The sequence below is a fragment of the Mesoplodon densirostris genome, chromosome 14 (genome assembly GCF_025265405.1).
Source record: "Mesoplodon densirostris isolate mMesDen1 chromosome 14, mMesDen1 primary haplotype, whole genome shotgun sequence".
Taxonomy (NCBI): Eukaryota; Metazoa; Chordata; class Mammalia; order Artiodactyla; family Ziphiidae; genus Mesoplodon; species Mesoplodon densirostris.
Genome location: NC_082674.1, coordinates 22,823,821 through 22,851,056, shown reverse-complemented (window position 1 = coordinate 22,851,056; position 27,236 = coordinate 22,823,821). Strand labels below are relative to the sequence as shown.

At 49.6% G+C, this 27,236-nt stretch overlaps 1 protein-coding gene across 1 annotated transcript in view; it reads right to left on the bottom strand.

Annotated features, from left to right (window-relative positions):
• The window catches only part of PLB1 (phospholipase B1), a 125,319-nt gene that overhangs the window by 42,213 nt on the left and 55,870 nt on the right, over window positions 1-27,236 (bottom strand). The window contains exons 18-33 of the mRNA XM_060116931.1: window positions 22,377-22,435; window positions 20,431-20,504; window positions 18,863-18,906; window positions 15,715-15,823; window positions 12,450-12,501; window positions 11,801-11,881; window positions 10,525-10,590; window positions 10,072-10,172; window positions 7,990-8,071; window positions 5,288-5,392; window positions 5,081-5,176; window positions 4,776-4,847; window positions 3,648-3,686; window positions 3,014-3,074; window positions 2,114-2,172; window positions 1,089-1,162 (exon numbers count right to left, since the gene is read on the bottom strand). Of these exons, the coding sequence (XP_059972914.1) occupies window positions 1,089-1,162; window positions 2,114-2,172; window positions 3,014-3,074; window positions 3,648-3,686; window positions 4,776-4,847; window positions 5,081-5,176; window positions 5,288-5,392; window positions 7,990-8,071; window positions 10,072-10,172; window positions 10,525-10,590; window positions 11,801-11,881; window positions 12,450-12,501; window positions 15,715-15,823; window positions 18,863-18,906; window positions 20,431-20,504; window positions 22,377-22,435 (1,174 nt within the window). The remainder of the gene's footprint in view (window positions 1-1,088; window positions 1,163-2,113; window positions 2,173-3,013; window positions 3,075-3,647; window positions 3,687-4,775; window positions 4,848-5,080; window positions 5,177-5,287; window positions 5,393-7,989; window positions 8,072-10,071; window positions 10,173-10,524; window positions 10,591-11,800; window positions 11,882-12,449; window positions 12,502-15,714; window positions 15,824-18,862; window positions 18,907-20,430; window positions 20,505-22,376; window positions 22,436-27,236) is intronic.

Here is a 27,236-nt window from a genome sequence, read left to right as displayed (position 1 = left end):
AAAACTCTCTCTGGCGCTGTCCTCAGGGCTGGCCAGAGAACTGTCACGGTCCTCGTCGTCCCCACTCCGTTCCCTCTCGCTTTCTCAGAAGAAACCCTTCATCTGAACCTCTCGGAAGGAAAGGGAGGGGGCCCGGCGCTGGGCTGTCCTGCCTCTCATCAGCGCTCTGCCCTCTTGTGGCAGGCCGTGTTCTAGTGGTTTTGAATCCTGAGCTAATCGCCAATGACTGTGAAGGGTTCATAAACAAGAACTTTATTAGGAAAGAAAGAAACTCTCGAATACCTACATCCAACCACTTTTCTGACTCGTCTTAAGCTTTCTTACTTGCTGCCTGGAATGCCCTTTCTCGCCTACCAAATTGCTAATCTGTCAAGGCATAACTGGCTACCACCTTCTCTGGGAAGCCCTCCTATCCCAACTGGCAGGGTTGGGTATTCCCTCTTCTATAGTCCTGTGGCACTCAGGCATCTTTTATTTTTAAATAACACTTGTCAACTGAGCATAAGCATTTGCTTGTGCTTCCCATATATTCCTCCCACCCACCCGCCTCCATCATACAGGCACACGGGAGGGGCTCAGCAACGCCTATTGGTTGTGATTTTTGTCTCGTTGTTTCTGCCTGAAGTGGGTGCTGCGTTTTGGAGTTTTCTGTACAGATGTGTGCATATACATAAAGGCAGAGGTGTGGCTACAGAAGATGAATAAGCAACATGAATTGATACATACGGACAGTAAACAAGAGACATGGGAGAATCTATGTGTGCACATATACATGCAAATGGGCAGGTGAAGACTCAGAGATTTGGTGGTTTCTGGTGCATTTCATGTTGGATTTGTTGACCCAGAAGTCTGATACGTACCCTGATTTCCTCTTTCTGCACAATTAAAAGAAAAGGGTTATTAGCAGTAAAATATCCTCTCTACTCACCAAATTGTTACATTTGGCAGAAATATATAGGTTTTCCTTCTGAAAGCCCCCTCCAGACCTGGTCCTTGCTCTTTGGTATTTATGCATTTACAGGAGACAAATCCCCGGCCGATCTCTGCGGGTGAGCATGGGGTGGGAGGGGGTCATGGGTTAACATTACCTGTATGACAGCCCCCGGTACTGAGTAGTGACATCAGATAGGTCATTCGGTTTGGAGCCAATCCCATTGCCAGCCTTTGAAAACATATCGAAATCCACAGGAAAATCAGCAACTCAGAGAAAAGGGAGGCTGTGTATATGCAGGGCTTCCCAAGGTGTTCTCCGCGCACGCAACATAGCGTGAGCAGAACGCTGCCCTGGGAGCCAGAACGCCCGGGCTTGCTGCTTCCCCGGCTGCGTGCCTTCCTCGAATCTCAGCTGCCTCCTTACGGAGCTGAGGCCATGCCCTGCTTGTCTCACAGGATTGTTTTGATGACCAAATTGGATCATAGCTGCAAAAACAGTTCTGAAGCCTCTAAAGTGCTTTACAAATGTGAGACAGTTATAATATTATTAGCAGCATTCTGCTCCTAAGTTCTTTACATATGTGAAGAAAGAGCCCATGGATTGAGTGGGCCCCAGTGGACAGATTTCTCATACACTTCACATTTCTCCTCTTTTCCTCTGGGACATTCTGTAAGACAATCTCATGGCCTTAGCTGTGCTGCCAGAAAGTGCTGTTTGGGGATGGTACAATGGCCCTATTTCTTGGAACTTAAGAGCAGAGCTTTTGCCACAGCTATGGAGCCTTTTCTGCTTTGGGGCAGAGGCAAAGAGGAAACGGATGTGAAGGTTGGAGCTGCTCATAAAGTATAATCCAAAGGGAAAAGAGCACCCACATTAGGTTTAGGAGATTTTTTGAGTCAAAATGACATATTTTTGCAGTGGTTCAAAAGGTGACGTTAGTTGTTCAAAACCTCTACTGCCTGAGACAATTCAGTTCGCTCCTGAAAAAGAGTCCCCCTCGCACACCTGATTGAGAAAGTGGCTGCAAAATCAAACCACTGTCCTGCGCTCAGACTGACAGAGTCAGGAAGGAGGGGTGGGATAATGCAGAGGCCAGGAGCACAGGCCCTGGGGTCAGGAGGACAGGGACCTGGAGCTGACACAGCCACCCCCAGCCACGTGGGGCCCACGTGTCCTTACGGTCAGAGAATCCCCCAGAGCGGCCACAACTTGGATGTCTGCAGGTCTCAGGGTGTGCACTGGAAAGACAAACAGACACACCTGAGTCTGTGCGAAGGAAGCTGCAGTCAGAGTCCAGTGCTTCCTGCTTTAAGCAAGACCAGAAACATGACCGCGCATGTGTGTTCGGCTGTGCAGGACTGAGCGTCCATGGCGCCATAGAGGCGGAGCTTAGATGAAAACAGTTTCCCCATCAGAGGCACAATAAACGATTCTGGGCCTATGGGAAGGGAGAGGTGCCGAGAGACAGGGGGAGGAGGAAAGGGGATGCTAGGGCAGTGGGATCCCAGCGCTTTGGTGCCAGCAGTCACGTGGGACACCAGCTGTGACCTGAGTGCACGACCAAATGGGCGCTGGCCCATCCGAGATGCGGTGCAGAGCCCGACGCACGGCCCATTTAGAGCTGGGTTCTGGATTTCCACCAAGAATCTGAGGAATAATCATGTTGGGTCTTTCCCTGCCCCCAAGTCTCTTCCGAAGACTCCAGAGAACTTTCCAGCCCTATGGCAGGCAGCAGCAGTGACGGCAGAGCCTGGGGCCGCAGGGCAACCCACAGAGCTGGCTCCCTCTGGGGCCTTCCTGGGCACCACACGCCCCGCCTCCGGGCCCGGGCGAGGTCACGCCCCAGGCTGGGCCACTGAGGGCAGCGCTCCTGTGGCTACTCCACACGTGCTTCTGATGGCGGGCTGAATCAGGAGGACCCTGGCCGCCTTGGGTCCTGCTGGGTCAGACTTCACTACAGAAGAGAGGGACAAAGCAGGGACTCATCCCAGGTGACCGGCCAGACAGGAAGCAAGCCCCGGCCATAAGTGAGTTCTCGTGGAGGGGCCCTGGGTTCTGCCGTGCCACAGGGGGCCTTACCTGAGGTGGGCGGCGAGGCAGAAGGGGCTCTGTCACTGCACAGCAGCTGGCTCCCGTGATCCTAGGGGTGTAGAATGAATCCCAGAATCTCAGGGTTGCCAGGGGCCAGAGAGGCTGGCTTGGCATCAGATTCACCAGAGAGCTTTAACAAACACAGATCCCTGGGCCCTACCCTGGGGACCGCCTAGCAGGACATCTGAAGAAGGCTCCCTGGGTGATTCTGAGAATCTGGCTGGGCTCCATCTGCTAACCTAGTTCAGAACCCCCCCACACACACACGGCCCCCACCATCCAGTGCAAAAATCAGGGCATCAACGAAACGAGCCAGCCCACCGCATGCCAGCCCTGCTTCTGCAGCAGCTTTATGAGGGGGATGGTTCTCTTGACTTATGTCTGGAGAGGCTGAGAGTTGACTGGCCGGCCCCCTATCTGTGCTGTTATCAACGGCTCCTGCTCTGCCCTCCCCGCTGTCTGAAGGTGTAGGTGGATGGACTTCACAGAAGAATGTGAATCCCCCCCGATGGCCCATCGGGAACCCCTACCCACATTCCCACCCCGCCTTGCAGGGCTGGTCCCAGCTCAGGGGCCACCCACCGCATTGGCGGCTGAGCTGAAAGGAAGCAACAGCGGATACCTGCACAGCGTTCTTGTAGGTGCTCAGAAATGGCCAAACCTGTGAGGGGAAGGGGGTTGGTGAGCCACCGCAGCAAGCTGACTTGCTTCTTGCTCTGCTCTGGTGTGCAGAAGCCCTTTCCACATTCCCAAGCCCCCTGCCACCAGGCTGACCGCTGGGCTCCCTCCCAGGATGTACCCGGCCGTCTCTGCAAACCTCTTGAACAACCGGAATAAACCCTGCACGGCTCCCAGGAATGAGCACCTCTGCTCTTTGCCTCCCGCCCAGCTGGCTGAGGTGGCTGGGTCACCTCTCTTTCCCCACGCTGCCCCTTCCCAGCAGAGCCCCACTTTCTGCTAATACAAGCACAAGTCCCCTACTCGCAGGCCCCCTTCCCACCCCGTGCCACTTCCGCCCTGCAGCAGCCTAGGCACCTCCCGCCCAGACAAGAAAAGCCAGGCGCTTTGAGGTCCTGCCCCCTGCAAGCCCCAGCACAGTGGGTTCCCGTCCCGGGCCTGGGACCCCTCTGGGAACCTAGGGGAACTGACAGAGGTGAGGGAGCAGCCGCAAAGGTCCAAGAATCTTTCTGATCATTTGTGAATGAACGCGGAGATCTGCTTTGCCTTTCTGGTGAATGTCTGCTTTCTTAGCTCTGGCTTCCAATGGACCTCCCACCCCCGAACCCCACCTCCATCCTAGAAGATACTCTTCTAGGTCTCAGCCCCTCACCCTTTCCATCCCACCATGGGGACAGGGGCTCTGTGGAGATGCGGTATCCTCTATCCCTTTCTGCCCTTGAGGTCCTCCCCACCCCTGGCCTTCAGAATGAGATCTGGATGGTGCTGCCATGTCCCTCTGCCCAGCTGGAAAGAGCCGTGTGCAGACTTAGGCCAGGGCTCGCTGGGACATGGAGAGACAGAGGCGAGCTCCAGGGTCTCCCGGCCACTGGCTGTCACCCTTCACGGTCCAATCAGATGGGGCACTGTGGATGGCTAACTGGAGTCTGGAATGGGTGGGTGGGTGAACAGAGCTGGGGGTGGGGGTGAGAACCTGGGATGGAAGGAACTGAGAAACGTTAATGAGAGACTTTGCAAGGCTGGGAAACAGGCTTTGGGTAGACCCCTGGCAAGGCTGCGCTCTTCACTGTACCTGGTCTGGACATGGGATATTGATCTTGTCTTCAAACTTATGCCTTCTTGTCTTCTGGCCGACAGGTTCCAGCTAAACCAAGAAGCAGGAGGATGCAGAGTGAGAAAGAGGTGGCGAGAATGGAAAAGTCAGGATGCAGGTGAGGCCGGAGAAGGGCGGGAGGGACGGAGGACATGGGGTTTATCGTCGTCGCCGTGCAGGGGATCACACAGCCTGAGTGATGGGCCTCTGAAGTCCTCCGACAGTTTCCTGGAATCTTTTTCCTATCAGAAGGAGAATAATTTTTCCTACCTCGGTCATCTTACCATGTTGTTCCACAGGGCCCGGGCTGCGCAGGCATGAGCCTTGCTGCTGAAGTGGAAACAGTCAGGAGCGAAGAAAGAGCTGTCAGGCAACCCCTCCTGGTCACAGGACAGAATAGAGGGGCTGGGTTACAGGGACGTCGGATAACACAAATGATGCTCAGAAACAGCTGGCACACCTGTGGCTCCCACTCATCCATGAGGCTTTACCGGGGTCTTTGGCATCTCCACTTCTTCAAAGAACGGCTGCACGACCACTGTAAAATCTTCCCTTGTGTCATATTGCCCACTCTCGACCAGCTGGTGAGTCCCCTCCTGCAGGTGGAAGGGGGGCAGGGGTCAGGAGACGCTCTCTGCGTCTGCCCGGTCTTTTGTGTGAACTCTTTCTCCACTACAGAAGTAAACAGAGTCTGACTTTTGAGTGAAATCAATCTGCAGCAAAATCCCAACTGATCGGGCAGGAGCCAGTTAGTTACTTTTCAGATCAGGCTTTATCTCAACCCCTGCCCCTAACCTCTGCTGCCTTTGCATCTATGTGACCCAGGCTGGGAGAAAAGAAAAATCCAAGTCCATCAGTTTGATCCTCTTTTAAAGCTTCTGATTAAAGACTAGGGTGGAAGTGGGGTGAGTACAAATTTGATTAAATGACTTTTTTGGATAACCCTGACACTTATCTCTGCCCTACCTGTGTTCAGAAAATCAAAGGTGAATCAACAATGACGTTTAATGCCTATTTATATCACTCATGCATGAAGTGAGTGTGAGCACGTGTGCTCCTGTGTGTGCACACTTGAGATTCTCAGATCTGTCTAGGAGGTAACAGAGCTGTTACTTTCATAGCTTCCACCTGGGCTCACTTCCAGAAGGACGAGTCACCCCAGTTCTGGCTCCCACTTCTCCCAGACTCTGCCCTTTCACTGTTTGCCGGGTTTCCATCATTTGGACCAGGACCTTAGCTGGAGGGGGAAGTCAGGCTTCCACACAAAGAACATTACAGCAGTCGCTTCAGAAGACATCATGATATCAAGAACACCTTCTTTTTCCAGGGTCAGCCAGAAAAAGAGTCCCCATGCTGGGGATACCTCACCTCTGACCTCCTGGGGGGAGTCTCTTCCAGTTACAATCAGAGCCTTGAGGAAGGCAGAAGGTGCAATACCGCTAACTGGTTGTGTGACTTTCAGCAAGATGCTTTCCCTCTCCGGACCTCTATTTCCTCATCTGTAAGTAGAGAATGTTCACCGAGGCCTGGACCATCCCTAAGTCCCTTTCAGGGCTGCTAGTGCCCCCGTGGATCAGCCATAATGGCTCACAGTGGAGCCTTGCACCTCTTGAGAAGTAAAGGAAATAGTGTGGAGAATGCCTAGCACATGGTGGTTATTGACAGCAATGATCATCTCCAAGGAGAAGGATGGAGTGAGAGCTTTAGCCGGAAGTAGAGAGTCAGAGGATTCAGAGAGAGGGCATGATGGCCTCATGTGGCTGAGCTGTAAGCTTGTCCAGGATGCTAGATCAGGGTCTCCGTGGTAACCAAGATCAGACCTGGGAACAACAGCTGGCCAATCTAGAGAGGTCAGTGAAGGCCATTTTTGTGAATAGTTCTCCTTCTCTTTAGCTGCCCAGCATCTGGACCCACTTCCTATATTTAAAAAAAAAAAAAAAAAAAAACTCCACTGTATGAAGACCATCCTGCAGAAGGTGAGACACCCAGATGCTGGTTTTCCCAATGCCCCTCACACATGCCCACGGGTCACCCAGTAGATGCTCCCGCTTCAGGCTTTGGTTTGGAAGCTAGTTGTAGAAAGATGGAGGGACAGCACAGAATCCATTCTGCTGGGAGTGGCAGCTGCATCCAGTCCCTAAAGAGCAGTGACAGGGGTGTCCATGGTGTCTCCACTGGACTAGTTCCTTGGCCTGATTTTTATTCTTATGGCTTGGCTCCTAGAATTCCAAGACTCGCAATTTCTCATGGCTTGGCCTCTGACCTTAGCTCTTCCAGGTATTCTGCTTAAGTCATACATCTGGATTAATCATAAATAATACATTAACCGGAATTGCATAAGCGCTTGTTGCTTGCACCCAAACCCCACCTGGAAAAGGTTTGCTTTCATGGCCATAACCTCGGCTGCCTTCCCTCTCCTGGTGAGGCATGGACTTCCTCACCTGAGACAGAGGCACCTGCTCACGGCAGAAGGAGGTGCAGCTGGGGAGTCACCCAGAGGGCTGGGGGATGGCCTTGAAAGAGGCTGCAGGGAAGGGTTCTGCTCCAAGGAGTCCGTGGACTCGAAGGATGGATCCACCCTGGAAGCCGCCTGCAGCCCACTCCAGAAGAGCTGGAAGACTACCATTGTTCTCTCGAGTGACTGCATGATTATTGGGGGAAAAACTCAAGAGACTCAAGGGAGTCAGCTGCTCTGGTCAAAGATTTGATGGAGAAAGGCCTAAAAGGAACAACCCACAGGATATTGGGAGAGCATCTGCTGACTTTCTTTCTCCCTGTGCACCCCAATAACACCTGTTCCCCCCGGAGGGGAGGGCAGAGGGAAGGCATGTTCTCTCACTGAATCCTCCAGACTCTCTCGGGCGGCAAGAGTTCCCCCAACCCCGTCCCCAGGAGTCAGAATCTCACACTCATTCTCCATGGACAATTGGAAATACTCATTTTCGTGTAAGGCCGGGAACTGAGATTTGGTGACGTGTGTTCAGTGACTCAGCTCCATAACTTGATTCAAATACATTGAACCTGCTGCCTTGTGGCGTGGGGCAGGGGGGAGTATTAAAATCTGCAAACTGGTCAGTGGTAACATCACACACAGTCGGGGTCAACATAATCTAAGTGTCTGTTCGTTTTCTAAGCAGAGTGATGAAACCACACAGCAGTTGCTGTGCAGTCTTGGAACCCTTTCCCGGCTTACCTGATACTTCTTATTCACTTCGATGAGGGAGGCAAGTTCTGCTGAGTTATCATCAAACTTCAAGACACAGGGACACAGATTCCTGCAGGCCAAACCAAAGAGATGCCCCATCCACCAGGACCCCTGGCTGAGTGCATGATGCAGAAGCGTTGGCTTGAGATTCAGAATATATTTAACTCGGAGGTACCAGAAACCTGTGCTAACAGGGCCCTAGATGGCTAACCTGTCAACTGTACCAGATGGAAGTGAAGAAAACTTCCCAGACCTGGATTTGCCCATGAAAATGAAGTAGTTACGTCTTCTGACATCTGCAGGAGTGACTTTTACGGAGCTGCGTTACCTTATGAATGTCTGAGAACCGTGTGGTACAGGTGAGGCATGCCTTCTTTTAAATAATAGTGACAACAATAATAATAATGCTAACACACATTGAATGTTTACTGTGCCAAGAGCTTTATGGGTATTAACTTGGTTAATCCTCTTAGCAATTCCAGAAGATGTATTTTCATTATCCCCATTTTATAGATGAGAAAACTGAGGTTCAGCATGGTTAAGTAGTTTCTCAAGATCACATGGATGCTGAGTGTGGGAGCCAGGACCTGAACTCAAGTCTGCCTGGTCTGAACCTGAGCTCTTAATCCCTAGTTAAGCTGCTTCTGCCCAGTCCGTACCTCTGCCCTGACTAGCCAACTTGCAAATCTGGGCTTTTGGTCCAGGGGGAGGAGGTGATAACAGTGAGGATGGCTTAGTGTAGACTCAGTGCCACCAAGGAAAGCACAGCCACTGAGACAGGACAGCTGAGAGACAGGGAGTGCAGGGCACTGGAGAGGTGGCAGGACAAGGTGACCCTGAGTCTTCCTAACCCCACAGCCAGTGACTTGGCCATTCCAGGTCGGACTCTGAACCTTTAGCTTTAATTGTCTAAAGACCTTGCAGTGATGGGCAGCTAGAGACTTTTGGGTGAGCTGCTCTGAAATGGAATGAACAAGCTGAACCCCCCGTGGGGCCCAGTGACTGGAGAGAGTGGGAGCAGGGGATGAGTCAGCAGCCGAAAATAGCATGCCTGACACCAGCTGTGCTAACAGGCATGTGTCACCCTGCAGCCATCCTCCCGCTGTCCACAGCATCCTCAGGCCTTCCGCAGGGGACCTGTGCAGTCAAGGCCCCCAGGGGCGGTTTGGCATGGATCTCCAGGGAACAGCCAAGATACCATTTCACTTCCCAGAGCAAATCTAGCCCTTGTGAATTATTCATTCAGTCATTCAGCAAACAGCCACAGAGCCCCTACACCGTGCTGGCAGTGACTCGGACACAGAGTTCAGGGCTTGCGGGGAGAGGCACACGGGCCATTATCACGTGATGCGCTCAGGGCAGTGGTGGAGGCCTCTACAGAGCTGGGGAGGGGAGAAGGGGGTGGGGGGCACAGCCACTGTGATCTGGGCTAATGGTCCGGAGGAGACCTTGCAGGAAGGAATGGTTCACGCTTGGGGTAGGAGGACATCTTGTTCCTGAGGGTCACGTGTAACACGAGCAGGGGAGCCATCTTTGGCTCTGGAGGCTGGGGATGAAGCGGCCTCTCAGGGCCAGGGCTCTTGCTCTTGCTGGCGGGGGATGAGACTGTCCTCTAGACCATGCTGATTCTGACTTGACCACCCTCTCTTTTAGAAAGTGACAATAGCCCCACCTTTGTGAATGCCCAGCCTGGAGCACCCACGCTGAACAGAGGCCCCTTCTGTCCTGGAGCTGGGCCTCTGGGAGGGGGCGGGGCACACTTAGAAGGAGCCCTAGCAGTGGCCAGTGAGACTGGCCCACAGAGGCTTGTTCCATCTGTCATGTTTTATTCTTCCCTCCCTGGGGGACCGAAGGGTGTCCCGAGCTGTCTGGCAATAGAAGCACGTTGGGTTGCAAACGCATGAACTCCAAGGGTACAGGAAGCCTGTCCTGGGGTGTCTCCTCCAGGCTAGACCACGGGGGCTTAGCACTCCTCACACTCCTGCCCTTGGTTTTTCTAACTAACCAGAGTCACTCTCTGCTGAGGGTCCCATGGCTTTTTCAGGAATAGGTGGAGAACTTCCAACTCACCGGAGGATCAGCTTCGGGCAGCTGACATTCTTCTCTTGGTACAGCTCCCTCAGGCTGATGATCTCCAGGATCTTTACCAGGTTCACAAACGCCCGAGGCACCTGAGCAAAGGCAAGGTCCGTCCCCAAGAGGATCGAGGCCAGGCTGCTCCAGCCTCTAACCGGGGGCTGGGGCCGGTGTCTCCTGCTGGGTGTCAGGTCTGTGGCCTTTCATCTGGCCCCAGCCACAGCCTTCACCCCTGCCCCCTCTCTCCCCTCTGCTCCCTGTTGACGCACATGTGTTCAGGCTGCTGGGGCCAGGACTGACAGCATGGTCTGTGCTGGTCTCCAGGGGAAGGGGACCGGGCAGGGAGGTCTCAGCAGGAAGCCAGAGCTGCCTTCAGGCTAAGACCGAGGCCCAAGGAGGAGGCCTGCGGCTGAGCTGCCCAGAGGCCGTGTGGCCTGGCCTTTGTACCTCGGCATGGAGGATATCCAGAGCCTTCCCGATGTTGTCCGTGAAGTTCTGCGGAGAATAGCGGACCTGCAGGAAGAGGAAATGTCTCTAACCCCATTCATCACCCCACCCCTCGGTAGACCAGGACCACTTCCTCTCCTGGGTCCCCTCCTCCTGCATTTCAGCCAGAATGGGCAACACTGAAACACAGGCTATCTTTTGGGGCCTAGCCTCCACCCTCACCCCACGGTCCTCAGGCTTGAGGTGAAGGCTGTGACCCTCAGGGAAACACTTTTTCTTCTGCATGGAGCTATGGAAATCTCTGGATCCACTTCACGTCAACAAGATGTAGGGCCTTCGCCAAAGCACATCACACCTCTGGGCCCCCCTAAACTGGGGTGTTGGAGCAGGGGACCTCTAAGATCTCCTACAGCTTGAACATTGTTTGGTCCTAGGGGCTGATCACTTCTGATGGAACCTCAAATGCCTGGGAAGCCAAAGCTCAATCAAATCACTTAAGATTATGAGAGGGGAAGAGGGTCCTGCAAACCCCCTCCCCAACCATAAATACATTTTAATGGTGATTTCCCCTGATCTCGATACTTGTGGTTTTCAAACTTTTTAAAAAAGCAGTGGAACCCTGTCTCTGAATGAAATTTAGCCAAGAGCCCTGCTCTACCAAATGAATCAAAGCCTCAAGGGAAGTGGGGGAGGGACCCATGGTCCCACCTCCCGCCCCGCCCCACCCTGGCAGCCAGCAGCCCCCAGGCCCCACTGTGGGCCCTTCGCATTGCAGCTTGAAACCCCCAGACCCTGGTGACACTGATGCCAGGAAAACAGGTCTTGAGGGGTCTGGCGGGCAGGGTCACCCCTTGGGACAGGGGATCCCAGGCCACAGCTAGACCCACCACTTTGCTCTGCTGGTCTCCTTTCTTCCTGACAAAGCTTCTCATGTTTCTGGCCCAGTTGGAAAGTCTCCTGCTCTCTGTAAACCTCTGACACCACCCCTCCCTCCCCCCCCCCCCAAATCCCATGGCAGTCCTGACCCCAGACCTCTCTTCTATGTGCAGCTCTAGAAACACATCAGGATGGTGAGTTGTCTGTATCTCCCGGCCCTGGCTGTGTGAGTTCATCACAAACAGAGCCTGTGTTTCGGTGTCTGCGTGGCCCCGGATACATTGCCCAGGCTGGATCCATGCCCGACTACCAGCCAAGTCCCAACCCAACTGCACTGCTCCAGCGACCTGGGGTGGAAATCCTTCCCAGGGGAGTCTTGGGTGAGGGCCTGGAGACCTACCGGGTCATTGCAGACATTACAGAGGTCATTGCCTCCTATAAACAGGGTTATTAGCTTCCAATCTTCCTGAAAATTTATATTCTGAAATGAATAGGAAACAAACAAGTAAAAGCCTTGCCCCAGAGTCAAGTCCAGGAAAATACAAAGTGCTGAATGCTGTAGGGATGGGTCCTCACACACAGGAGGGTTTAGTGGGGACATGAATAATTTCTGTTCTTTGGTTTGTGGGTCCTAAGGTCAGAGGTCACAGGTGTTAAATCATTTGTTGTTTTTTTAAAGGTGGCCTCTCTGGATTCCCATGTGGCCTTGTCCCTCCCACCCCCACCTCAGAGCTGACCCTCTCTGTCTCTATGATCCTCCCACCCACTTCCTCCTCTGGGCATCCTACCTCAAGTGGTCCCAGGTGCCACCTCCCCTAGACTTACCGTGTAATTCTTTTTTTTTTTTTTTTTTGCGGTACGCGGGCCTCTCACTGTTGTGGCCTCCCCCGTTGCGGAGCACAGGCTCCGGACGCGCAGCCTCCGCGGCCATGGCTCACGGGCCCAGCCGCTCTGCGGCATATGGGATCTTCCCAGACCGGGTTACGAACCCATGTCCCCTGCATCAGCAGGCGGACTCTCAACCACTGCGCCACCAGGGAAGCCCTTACCGTGTAATTCTTCATCAGATCCACCAGCCTCCTGGCCTGAACAGGTAAATCCCTGCAGGCACACACAGGAAGAAGTCATGTGACCAGCGGGGGCTGTGAAGCCGGGGTTGGGAGGGGACTTAGCAGAGAAATCGGGAATAAGATATGGAGCAGGAAAACTGGACTGAAGGCCATGCCCTGTCACACAGCTCCTTCCCCACTCGGTCTCTGCTGGGGGTGGGAGTCAGGAGTGCGCCTTGGGAAGGGCAAAGCACTCTACATATGAGGGGGTGACTGTTAGCGGCGTTGTCTTCTGATTGGCGTATTTGATTTCATAGTTTTCTTTCTCTTCCAAGCCAGGCTCATTCAAGACAAACAGAGAGCTGCATATGAGTGTTTCATGTCACACGTGGCTATTTCTGCAGGTGCCAAGATCTCAGCTGCAAGGGTGCCCTCACTTTCAATGTGACATGGTTGAGTCAGACACACCTGGGTGTGCCATTTAGTTGCCTCTTGCTAACTGTGGGAATGTGACTTAAATTCTCATCCAAAAGATAGGCGATAACCCCCCCTATCTTAATGGGTCTTAGTAGAGATGAGCAAAGCAGCCCCATGGGGTAAGAGCCACTCTCGGTGCCAGGAAGCATATGGGTTTGAATCCTGCTTCCACCCCTGACCCACTGTGAGACCTCGGCAAAGTACTTAACCTTGCAAACCCTCAGCTTCTTCCTTTGGAAGATGGGGATGGCAAGCATACCTTCTTCACAGAGATGTTGGGTGAATTAAATAAGGTGCCCGTAAAGAACTTAAAAGAGCACATGGTAAACATCCATATTAGGAACAATCCATTGAATTATTTCTACCATCATCACCACCACCAGCATCACCATCACCATCAATAAAGTCCCTGGCACAGGACTTAGCAGGAAACATTAGTTGTCACCCTCTTCCTCTCTTAATCATTAGCCCAGCTGGCCTGCTCTTCATCATAATAGGCTAGGTATCAGATCACCTGGGTGGAGACTTTGGGTAAACCACTTCACCTCTTTGAGCCTCAGTTTCCTCATCTATTGCTCTGAAGTTAGCAGGGCTGCTGTTCTTCCTATGGACCAGAGTTTTGGATGATTATTTGGCCACTCTGAGCCTCAAGATCATCATTAAGAAAACATGGGCATCTGACCCTCTGCTCTGTCCATCTCACAGTTACAGTTCAGAGCACAAGAGATAACAAACGTGAGGGTACTATGTAATTGCACACTGCTCTATACACATAAAGGGTCATTATTGGACCTGTGGTAAAGCCTGGGGGCACAAAGATGACAGACCACGTGGTCGATATAATGCATTTGTTCAGGCCACTGCATCTCTCTGGGCTACAGTTTCTTCATCTGTAATGGTAATAGTAATAATAATCTGGAATAATAATCCCCAACTCTTCCCTACAACACAGGACATGGTTGGACAAATAAATGACTCACACAAACGAGCCCCAAGGCCTTGGGGAAATCAGGGGAGAAACCCAGGGCCATATGAATCACACTCCAATTTTCATTACATTTATGCTTTCAGCTAAGCTTTCATTCTTGGATGCCTTCCTGACCTAATCATGCTTAGAACTGCCTCTCCTCTTACACCACCAGCTGAAATATGCTTGGAAAAAAGCAAGATTAAGGTAATATTAACGTAAGCCTAAAATTTTAAGCAGTAAATCGGTAGCCTTTCACCCCCTCCCCACCAAAAGGAAAATGAAGCCACCGAATTCGTTATAAAACCTAATAGGTTTTGTATGATCTCTGCTTCAGATAATCTGTCACCTTTCCTGTCCTGAATAAATAAGAGTTACTCTAGTTGGGAACTCGTAGATTCAGGATGGTGTTGAGAGCTGGGAGAATGATGTCAGGGGATCTAGGAACCTAAACATAGGAATCCCTAGGAACTACATAGTAAAGTTCATGATTATTCTGGAAGAAATAGAGGACTAAGAAACAAAAAGGATCTTCCCATTTCTTTTTCCTACATTGGATGTGGCCCTCACTGGTTCTCTGACTGGCAGCAAACCCAAAGAAATACTCAGGGTTCTGGGATGGTGGGGAGAAATGGAGCTGTAGGACCCAGGAAAGCTGGCCCCGCTCTCTGGAACCCTCCATCCAGTGCCCCTGGACCACGACTCAGTGGTCCTGTTGCTCGCTAACAGTTTACCCCAGGTGGGTCCTGCAGCCCTGCTGCACTGTTGCTGGGACCACCATCCTGTCTGTGCTATTTACAGCTCACCAGAACTTTCACTTTCAACATGGCACCGAGGGCTTCCCTGGTGGCGCAGTGGTTAAGAATCCGCCTGCCAATGCAGGGGACACAGGTTCGAGCCCTGGTCCGGGAGGATCCCACATGCCGCGGAGCAACTAAGCCCATGCGCCACCACTACGCCACCACTACTGAGCCTGCGCGCTAGAGCCTGTGTGCCACAACTACTGAGCCCTTGTGCCACAACTACTGAAGCCTGCGGGCCTACAGCCCGTGCTCCACGACAAGAGAAGCCATCGCAATGAGAAGCCCGCACAGCGCCAACCAAGAGTAGCTCCCGCTCGCCGCAACTAGAGAAAGCCTGCGCACAGCAACGAAGACCCAACGCAGCCAATAAATAAATAGATGGATACAACATTAAAGAAATAAAAGATGTTTAAAAAAACACACCAAAAAACATGGCATTGAGCCTCCCAGCCAGCCCATGGGAGAGGTTCAGCCCCATCTCTTAGAGGCTAAGGCTTAGAGAGGCCAGGGGAGAAACCAGGGCTCAGACTCAGACACCCCCCACTCCCGCCGGCCCCAAGACTGGTGCTCTTCCCGTGAACCAGGAAGGATGCAAAGCATGGAGCCTGAAAAAGCCTCCTGAAAAGCAAGTCTGAGGAAGAGAAGGAGAAGGTGGCAAGAAAGACGGAGCATTAACAGAGTGGTGAGACTTGGGGGTCAGTGAGTCCTCCTATGGCTGCTGTCTTACGTGAACATAAGGTTTATAGACGAGGCAAAGTAATTTGCTCAAAGCATGTACCTGGCATCAGAATCAACTGTGACTAGCTCCTGGGGGCGCAGTTGGTGGGTGAGCCAGCAGGCTTCCGCGTCCCACAGCACAGGACACCCCCAAGAGAGCCCGCCCAGTCCAGCCTTTGACCCTCAGATCCTCCCCCTGGACCAAACCCCGAGCCTTTAGCCATACACCCTGGTCTAGGCTAAGCCCCCGACCAGGTTCCCGGGGACCCGTGTGGTTCACCCGCAAGGCTCCACTGCTCACTCAGCTCGGGCTCCTGCCACGGCCTGGTTTAGGAAGGCCCCAGGACTGTTTTCTCTTCCGGTGCCAACAGAGAAGCCCTTCAGGGAAGGGTTGAATTCCCGGAGGATGTCTGAAAATACAAGGAAAAGATGTTCGTCGTCACTGCCCCAAGGCAATCTTCAGATTCCTTTGGTAAGTGCCAGGGGGTGCTGGCAACAAAGCAGAACGCCCACCCCACAGCCCTCACCCTTACTGTTCGCTTGGCCCCCAAAATAAAATGTCCAGCAGGCTGATGCCAAACCACATGTGCAGCACACAAGGGTGCTCAATGAATTAGTGTTGAATAAATGCCAGTCTGGTTCAGGGGCTGCTGTCAGGCACTTTGCTTTTTTCTCTAAATATGTAATCACTTTATTGAGATATAATTCACATAACATAGAATTCACCAATTTAAAGTACAATTCAATAGCTTTTAGTACATTCATACAGCTGTGCCACCATCACCCCTATAAACTTTAGAACATTTTCATCACCCCCAGAAGAAACTCCGTAGCCACTAGCAGTCCCTCCCCATTTCTTCCAGCCCCACGGCAACCACTAAACTACCTTCTATCTCTATAGGTTTGCTTATTCTGGACATTCATATAAATGGAACCATACAATACAACATGTCCTTTGTGACTGGCTTCCTTCACTTAGCAAGTTATCGATGTTCATCCATGTTTAGCATGTATCAATACTTCATTCTTTTTTACTGGCAAATAATATTCTATTGTATGGATACAACTGTTCAAAGTATTCTCTCATAATCCTTTTTATTTCTATACTTATGTCTCCTCTTTCATTTCTGATTTTTAGGCTCTCTTCCCACCATCTACCTTGGTCAGTCTAATTCCTTGCTGATTTTGTTCATCTTTTCAATCTCCTACATTCTAATGCCTTTACCATGCTGGATCTATTCTTTTCACTCTGCATCCCCCCCAGCTTGGCTGAGAACTCATGAGAGCAGGGTCTGTATACACCCCTGAGCCTCGCATGGGCTCAATAAATGTTTATGGACTGAATTAAGAATAACTCAAAGTTCAGAAAGGTTAGGAGAACTGTTAAAAGTCATACGTTATTAAGAATAGAATCCTAGGCTAGAGCCTGATCTGTCAGCTCGTGTTAGCGGGTACTTTCCCCAGACCTACAATCTACTAGGATGGGGGAAAGGAACGGGCTAGGTATCAGTCAGGACTTTCAGGCATCATGCTGTCCAGCAGAGGACTCTCTCCAACCAAGCACTGCTACAGGGCCTACACAACACAGATGCACTGAACTCATTCCTTGTGGCTCTGGGGACATTGTACCGATGGATGGCAATTACTCTGATCTACTCAATAGAAGGAAGAGCTGCGAGATCACTAGAGCTATCTGAAAACGGAAGGGATTGTCCTAGACTCCCCATTACTGGAAGCATCCAGCATTGGCTAGCTAGGTACTTATCAGGAATGTCACAGAAGGCACTACTCATTGGACAGGACAAGAACTTGCTGGTGCATACAATTACCTCTGCCAGGAACATTCAATCCCCTTTTCTTATCTGATGAATTCCAGTTCTTAAAGCCCTCTTTCAAAAGGCAGGGTAACAGCCTTCTTATTTATTTTCCCCTAAACTTTGTACATGGCTATAATTATTGGTACACATGTCTGTCTTTAGGGAGACATGTCCCTAAAGAGACTTCAGTGATGTCATCAGGGCAGGGACCTCACCTCATTCTCCTGTTTCCGAAGCACCCAGCACAGGTGTATTTGCTGGATTACATTGAATAGGGAGTTGAACTGAGGTTCTGTTCTGACCCTATGTTCTCATAAGTTTTCCAACACATTACCACGTGATTATTTCTCCATGGATTATCCCGTCCCTACAGTCAATCTGTCTTCACAACTCTAGTAAGGAAGTCTGAACAGGCAATGTTCCACTGCTGGGCTAAGCGTGTCGGGCGTCCACCCAGATGATGCTGTCTTAATATTTTATAAATCATTTTAGTGAAAGATCTTGAGTCAGATGATTTCCAATCATGTTATCAACCACAATAGTGTGGGAATCAGAGAGCCTAGCAAGTTGTTATGTGTGCTGGCCCAGCTCATAGCCCAATTACATTCACAAAAGCAACCCAAATCATCTCCTAGAGATGGTGGAGCTTATTTATAGCTCTTGTGTGTGGACCTAGAAATAAGGAAGATGGGAAGTACTTGTGCCACAGAACTGTACTTACTTAAAATCAACAGGATTTGCAAATAGCAAGAACAGATAACACACATGAAGTCCAACCAGTTCTGCCCATGTGGTGATCAAACCCCCTTTATCATCAAAGTCTTGGTGACTTAAAGCTCAAATAATTTTTTAGCTGCTAAAGATATATTACAGAGGGATAATTATGAGAAAAGTAAATGAGAATGGGACCGATTAAATTCCTCTCAGGCAAAATCGTTAGCCAGAAGATTTTAAGGGAAAATAATTCAATTGTAACATTTTTTGTACCCGTACTTTAAGAACAAGCACTGTGCCTGCACTAAGGAGAATAAGAAGATGAATAAGACCATTCAAAGAATGTAGTCAGGCTTAAAAAAAAATCATTCCGAACAGGTTGTTGAAGTAATTTAAAGAAAAGGTTGCACCCCAAATATGGCTGTGTTTGCACAGCCCGAACAAGGTAATTTCATCATCACTGCTGCAATAGCAGCGTTTCCTAAACCAACACCAGGAACTCAACGTCTTTGTATGCAGTGGTGCCTAATACAGCCCAAGCCTAGATCAACGCCTCCCAGAAAGGTGCTCTGCTCTGGATGACAGGCAAAGCAAACATGGGTTTCCTTTATTTCCTTCTTCAATCATTTCTTAATAATAACTTGCACTAAGAGTTGGCCTGAGCATTCTTTCCCTCTTACTCTCTTCCTTCCTCGGACAAATGCAATTTCTCTTAAAAAAAAAAAAAAAAAAAGGCTTTAATCTCTCTCGAGCAACAGAGCAGGGCGACCGCCTCGGGGAAGCAGCGCCCCCTGCCGAATGCGGCTGTCTCCTGCCGCCCGGTTCCCTGCCAAGCCCGCGGCCGCCGCCAGGGGGAGCTGCAGAAACGCGCAGGGCTGCGGCGAGCCCGCCCCGGACCCCCGGGGATTGCGTACTCACTGGGCAAGGTGGTGACGCTGCTGAGGTTCTGATCGCCGCCCGCACTGCGATGTCGTGGGGACAAAAAAGAAAATGAAGGTTAAAACTGCCAGCGACGCTGAAACACCTCAGACACCACCAAGACAGAACTTGCTCCTTCTGAGAAACACCCTGGGGGCTTGGGGCTTGCCCTTTCCTCATTATTTTTGTATAAAAACTGAAAAACCAGAATACAGCAACTTCTCTCTCCTTTGCCCCACAAACCAGAACGTCCAAACAAAAAACTGGCTTAAACCATCATGGCTGACTTTTGTTTTTTAACTTTGAGCTTTGACCTTGAGGCAGGGGAATTAAGTGGGCCTCTTCAGCCCCATCTTCCAAAGGGGAAATGGCCCTTCCTTGGATGCAGAGCCCAGACCAGCGCCGACTAGCCACTGCAGCTGTGCATTATTATTATTATTAAAAAAAAATAGTTTGCCTTCATGTTTCTCGTCCTGTTTGGCGTGGGGAAAACCTGGTTTTTAAAGGGTATCTTCTAGAGAGCAACCCATCTTTTGAGCCGCTTCTAAAATTCCAAGGAAATCAAAGTTGGATGGGTTTCTAGGCATGAAAATAAGCAGCATTCCAGAGTTGATTGGATTCCCTACTTTTCCATATCCCCTCATTCTCTGCCAAGTACGTCTGGGAACATTTCAAAGGTTCTCAAAATGTCTGGGGTTTAACTCTGTGTATCATCGACAGGGAGGATGCCAGGGATTCAACGCTCAGGTTCAAGCTGGTGCCAGAGATGCTGGATTCCAGGTTGAGGGAACAGCGAACCTGCCCTCTCCCACTTGGCATGAGCTGGGCTTTCATAGCAGAGGTGAAGCAGGAGCTCACCACAGCCTGTGGCGGCCTGGGTTTGATTACAGGCAGAGCAGGAACAAGCCTGCACGAAATATACATGATGGGGGATGTGCTGGATTAGGGGTCAGGGGTCATCTACTCTACTTTTTGCTCTCTTACCATCTGACTGTGTGATCTTGGACAGGTTACTTGCCCTCTCTGAGCCGTGCTTCATCATCTGTAAAATGAAGGCCCTTTAATAATGATCCCAGCTACCATTTATACCTACCTTTGTGTCAGGCACTGTGCTGGGCATTTAAATTCTCTGTAAGCCTTGCAACAATGCTAAGGCAGTATTATCGTCTCTGCGTCAAAGATGAGACCAGCTCAGAGAGGTTGAATAACTTACCCAAGGTCACACAGAGCGGGCAGCTGGGGCTCCTACACAACCCGGGTTCTGAAGGCTGCTGCCTCCTGCTGAGGTGACTGCCCAGAGGGAGAAATGCAAGCCCAAACTTTTCCAACCCAAACGTCTGAGTAGTTTTTCCCCTAAACTCCTCCTGCTCAAGTCCTGGCTTGTTTTGGGGGAATGCCTGGTTTGGGGAAGCTGATAAATACCTTCCTTAAATTAAACCTAGAAATTTCTCATGGAAAAGCACTAGGTTGACTCATCCTTCTGCTAGAGAACTTGTTTTCTACATGCTCAGGGGTCCTCCCCTTCCCTGCGACGGGGCGTCTCTGGGCGTTGCCACGCCTGCACTCACCTCCAGGACAGACCTCGATACTGAGTTAAGACATCCAGGACGTCCCCAGGCTTGGACCCGGCTCCATTACCTGCCTGAAAGGGAACCACAAGGGGGTGATTTCCTTGCCTGCTCGCCAGAGGGTCTGTGTTCTTGTCGTGGCCGGGCTGGAATGTCCGGCACTTTAGAATCTAGCGTCTTGATAGCACCATGTCTTGACCTGCATCCTGCCTCATCAGAAACGAGTGCTAGTTCCCACTGGGAATTCTGGGGCCCTCCAAGGGCGGCCTCACTCTAAGAAACCCTGCCCGGACCCTAGGCTGGCAGAAGCGCTCTGAAAATTATACTGCAGTGTACAGTTTTCCAGAGGACACATTTCAGGGCCCCATTTTCCTCATTTTTGAAAAGCTGTGAACTGTATCAGAAAGGGAAGTATCCTGTAATCCTTTGATATGAATAGGTCTCACATATGTACAATTGGAAAAATTAAAATGAAACGCCATGTACCTCCTCCTCAGCTAAAGAAAGAGCAGGGTCTTTTAAAACCACACCCTGACACACTCTGCAGGTGCACATCCCTTGTCTAAAGCATGTTATTTCCCAGCAGAGCCATTCCAAAGGTCATGCCAAGGGCTAGCCTCCCAGGCAGCCTGTGAGGAAGGCTGGCCTCGGGGGGAGGAGCCTTGCTGCCCGCCCAGGTAGTCCTGAACAGCTGGGATGATTCTGGGTTTTTTTTGTTCGTTTGTTTGGCCACGCCGCAGCTCCTGGGATCTTAGTTCCCGGACCAGGGATAGAACCTGGGCCACAGTGGTGAAAGCGCTGAGTCCTAACCACTGGATGGCCAGGGCATTTCCAGCTGTGTGGATTCTTGATGACTCCGTATCCCCCAAGAGCATCTTCAAAGAGACCGGGGGTGGGGGTGGGGTGGGGGAGGCCATATCAGGCCACACCCAGCAGGAAGTGGTTGGGATGAGCCGTGCTGAGGATCAGCCTGCCTGTCCTTCCCAGAAGGTTAGGAGCCACAGGGCCTTCGGGGTGAAGAGTACCTGAGGGGTCATGGAGGAGATGGCTACAGGGCAGGCACAGAATTCTGGCCTCAGAGTCAGGACCTGGGAGTCCTGTCCTCACCCAGCAGTTACAAGCTATTGGCTGCGGTACTCACCTCGCTTCAACCAGCTTCACCTCCTTTGTTGGTTTCAGTTTGAGGACAGTCATATGGCCCAGGATTTCGTTGAGGATATTGAGTGAGATCATATCAATGTGAAGAGGCCACAGACATGAAAGGTGTCAGCTGGTATTTGGGGGAAAATTCAGCTGGAGGCCCTCGATTCTACTGATCCAGAGAACAGCAGCCGGACTCCTCTGTAATGAGTCGCTGTGGACCTGAAGTTCGTGAGCTTCAGAGCCCCCCTACCCTGGCTCTCTAAGGACCTGATTCTGCTTTTTCTGGATAGCTTTTTGCTGGGCCTGGGAGGTCACCACAGGCCACCTGCAGACACGGGCTGGGTCATCGTTAGTACCTCCGTCTCTTCCACTGACCCCGGTTTTCTCACCCCTCCCCCATTAGCACTCGTTCCTGTCCCATCATCCCATTGCCCTTGGGACCTTCCCTTCGCTTTCCTACACGGACAAAACAAAGCACCGGGTCTTTGAAGGGGCCCTACACCCCACCACCGACAGGCTGTGCGGTTTGGGCTGGGTTACTTTCATTTCAGGGGCTCCTTCTGGGGTCCCCCCACTTCCTGCTCTCTCCTTCATTCCCATGTTAGGAGAGGAAGGATGAGGTTAGAAAGGAGGTGGGGAAACACGATGGGCAGGGAATGCTGGATTCCAGGGTGGGCATGGAGGTGGGGAGGGACTGAGGTTGGGACCAGAGATGGCAATGCTTCAGGTCCAGGAGTGAAATTCTCCTATTAACCAAGGTCTTCTCCTCTCCTGCCCCTTCCTTCCCCCCGTCAGTAACTCACCGTGAGCGAGTCACCCAGGGCTCCGATGACCTTGATGTCAGCCAGCTTCAGCCTATGAACTGAAAGCAAAGATAAACAGAAGGTGAGCTTCTTGTCTCCTCTGAAAACAAAGGAGCATCTTCCAGGAAAACTGAGACAAAATAGAACAGTTCAGCTTGGACAAAGATATTAAAAGGCCATCCTTGTCCTAAAGCTCTGCAGTAGCAGCCGTGGAGCCTGACTGCCAGTCTCCTCCTTGGGGCGCCTGGACACAGGGCTCGGGAGCTGGAAGGTGGCCCCACTTTCGGAGAGGTGTCTGCTGATGTTGGGTGAACCTGATGCCGCAGGTGGGCAGTTACTCTCAGGGCGTGAAACAGCCCCTGGCAACATGATCTGGGAGTAAGGAGGGGACTGTGGTGGAGGTGAAATGCATACTTCATCCATTCTAGGATCTGTTGATAGTTGGGATAAAATATTATACCATCTTATTAGAAAAAAATCAGCTCGGTTTTTATGAAGTGAAAAGGGAAATGCCTTTATACTACTGTTTTTTAAAAACACTCTGACAACCACTATCAAGGTGACATTCACATAACATAAAATTAACCATTTTAAAGTCAACAATTCAGTGCCACTTCATACATTCTCAATGTTGTGCAACCATGACCTCTATCTAGTTCCAAAACATTTTCATCACCCCCAGAAGAGACCTGTACCCACTAAGCAATCATTCCTCACTCCTGCCAGCCCATGACAATCACTATCTGCTTTCTCTCTATGGATTTACCTATTCTGGATATTTCATGTAAATGGAATCATAAAATGTGACCTGTGTGTCTGGCTTCCCCCACTTTGCCTAATATTTTCAAGGTTCACCCACGTTGTAGCAGGTGCCAGTACTTCACTTTTTCTTATGACTAATATTCCATTGTGTGGATATGCCACATTTTTCTATTCCTTCATCTGTTGATGGACATTTGGGTTGGTCCCATCTTTTGGGTATTGTATATAGTGCTGCTATGAACATTCATATACAAGTCTTTATTTGAATGCCTGTTTTGAATTATTTTGGGTATATACCAAGGAGTGGAACTTGGTGGGCCATAGGGTAATCCTATGTTTAGCTTTTTGATGAAACCCCAAACTGTTTTCCATAGCCTGCTACTATTTTATCTCTTGAGTTTAGGCATGTGCTATGATGTGGCTAAGCAGCTACTTACTTGTATGACAAACATATTGGCCACTGAGCAGTGGCTGGGAGCCCTGGAGACAAAACAGTGGTCAGAAATGGAGAATGTGCTCAGGAAGCTCGCAGGATAAGCAGGGAATGAGAAACATCCATAGCTATAATAATTTATAGGCTGATGAATACTATGAGAGGCAATAAAGTGATAAGAGGTTCAGGAGCTGGAGGGATGATTTACCCTCAGAGGTGTGTGTGTGGTGGGGGAGGAGAGTTTAGAGCAGGCTACATGGAGAAGGTCATGTCTGAACTCAGGATATGATGAGATAAGGATGCGGTGTGGTAAATCATGTGACGTCCATAAAGAACAGATGGTGGTACAGTTTGACTTAAGTGAAGGGCATGGGAAGGAGACTAACAAGAAATAACACTGGAAGCATAAACAAAATGAAAAAACAACCTACAGAATGGGAGAAAATATTTGCAAACGACGCATCCAACAAGGACTTAATTTCCAAAATATACAATATACAAACAGTTCATACAACTCAACAACAAAAAACAAACAACCCAGTCAAAAAAATGGGCATAAGACCTAAATACACATTTCTCCAAAGAAGAAATACAAATGGCCAATAGGCACATGAAAAGATGCTCAATATCGCTAATTATTAGAGAAATACAAAATCAAATGGTACAATGAGGTACCAACCCACACCAGTCAGAACGGCCACCATTAAAAAGTCTACAAATAACAAATGCTGGAGAGGATGTGGAGAAAAGGGAACCCTCCTATACATATGGTGGGAATGTAAGTTGGTGCATCCACTGTGGAAAACAGTATGGAGGTTCCTCAGAAAACAAAAAATACAATTACCATATGATCCAGCAATCCCACTTCTGGGCAAATATCCAGACAAAACTCTAATTTGAAAAGATACATGCACCCCCATGTTCATAGCAGCACTATTCACAATAGCCAAGACATGGAAACAAACTAAATGTCCATCGATAGATGAATGGATAAAGAAGATGTGGTACATATATACAATGGAATACTACTCAGCCATAAAAAAGAATGAACTAATGCCATTTGCAGCAACATGGATACAACCAGAGATTATCATACTAAGTGAAGTAAGTCAGAAAGAGAAAGACAAATACCATATGACATCACTTATATGTGGAATCTAGAACATGACACAAATGAACCTATCTACGAAACAGAAACAGACTCAGGGACATAGAGGACAGACTTGTGGTTGCGAAGAGGGCAGGCGTTGGTGGAGGGATGGAGTGGGAGGTTGGGGGTTAGCAGATGTAAGCTATTATACAATATATGGAATGGATAAACAACAAGGTCCTACTGTATAGCACAGAGGACCATTCAATAACTTATGATAAACCATAATGGAAAAGAATATTAAAAAAGAATGTATCGATCTATATCTATATATATATATATATATATATATATGTATAACTGAATCACTTTGCTGTATAGCAGAAATTAACACAACACTGTAAATCAACTATACTTCAATTTAAAAAATATAAATTGGAAATGTATGTTAGGGCCAAAGACCTTTTATGCCTGGCTAACAAGTTAGGAGCTTAACATGAATATTACACATATATACACACACGTACACACATACATATACATATATATATTTACTTGCATATATATGCCTGTCCTATGTCTATCTACCCCTTTACCTTATATACATACGGACATGAATCCAAGTGCATTTTGGGAATCACACTTAAATTCCTTCTGCCATATGTGGCTCTGTCCCCTCAAATCACAAGTTCACCTCCCACTCCCCCGGGGCACCTCCTCCCATAGTCACTCCGACTTTGACACAGCTCCATCTTTCCTCAGACGTGCCTTTCATGGTCTCTAGAGGCACGATGTTGCAGTACCTTGTCAATTAGCTTTCAGCCTTGGAAGAAGTCTAATATAGCATTTGTACCACGGGGTGACCCACTACTTCAGTGGGGAAAGAAACCCATCATTTCAGTGGGCCACTGCTTAAGATGGATAAACTGAAATCTGTCTGCCAGGAGGCTCTCTCGACAGCCCTTCTTTACCAAGTCACTCTATAACGAGGGCAGTAAAACACAGAGAACAAGATGCTTTCGACACCAGCGGGCTACATATAGCCTGCTTCATTCATCAACATCCAAATCATGGTGTATGATCACCCCTGCATGGGAAGCTGTGTTAACAGTCAGTGGGAACAATGTTCAAAGAGATCTCTAGGTCTTGTCTCCTTCCATGGAGACATCTTGTCTACCTGACTTCCATGCAGTCTGCAGATGTGGGACTGCTGCTCCCACTGAGGATTTCCTCTCATTGGAAAAGTAAAAGTCCCTGCCTCTTCCCCATGACAGCATGCAAACTAACACATGCATAGCTGTGAATGTGTGCATGCAAAATATAGAGATTAGTGGTCTTCAAATTCGAGCATGCATCAGAATCATCTGGAGAGCTTGTTAAAACACAGATGGTTGGTTGCCACCCTCAGAGTTCCTGATTTAGTAGGTCTGGGGTGGGCCCAAGGCTATGTGGTTAGAAGAATATTATCAAATTACAAAGCCAGCTGCACACATTAGCACACATCGGTGGGGCCAAGCCTGAGAACTTTCAAATGACCTCTTCTCAAAGAAATGAGGCTCTGGGTAAAAAAGGCAACAAAATGGAAAATAAGACCTCCTCCCCTCAACTCTAGACGGTTTATTTTAGCTCTTGATGGCAACAGTCAATCACCGTATTCTTGTTGCCATAATGTGTAATACAGTGAATTCCGTGAACACTAACTGGTGTGTCAAGGTTAGGGGAAATCTTTAGGGCTGGTAAAATGTGGAAGAGATGGATAGATTTGCTTTGAAAGCACATTGCAGTTTGCTAAAGGGGAAGCTGAAACTGGCCATTCCTGTCTCCTAAATTTGTAGCAGGCAGAAAGGAAACACACATATATGCGTGCGCTCATGTATGTCCACATCTACGTGTGTGTGTGTGTGTGTGTGTGTATACGTGTAGATAGATGGGTAGGTATGTTGGGAGGGGTGGTTTCCTGTTGGTCATTCTGTAAGGAATGACCTGTTAAGAGATAATAAACCAAATGAACCAAGTCTAGAGGGGAGGAGTTTGACTCATCTGGGATCTTATTCAAATAGAACCCAACACACATTTCATTGGTTTGACATTCTGGAGACCTTGATTTGAGCTTTGTTAATATTATCATATATGATAAAGACACAGCCTGGAACCACAGCAAAGCACTTTAGCAATTGCTCTCCTTGGGGAAAGAACTCTTTAGAGATAAGATTAAATTTGTGTGGGCTGATTAGCTAAACATTTTCTGGTACAAACTGTCCACCACCTTGAAAGCAGTTGATAAACACATCATTCACTCATCAAGATTTTTACAGAAGGGGCCTCTTATCAGAAGGCCATCCAAACTATGATAAAAGATCATGGATAGACAGAAAATGGTTGACTAGAGTATAGAATGGGGAAACTGCCCACTGGACATGAAAAGGAACAGCAGGAAAAAGACTTGACACTTGGGAGTTTTGTCTTGTGTAACCCAACAACTTAAACCTGGGGCCATAATCTGAAAAACCAACTTTCTCTCTACTGTCAGCTAGGGCTGCCCAACCCTTTTGCTCTCAGATTTTAGGGACTTATA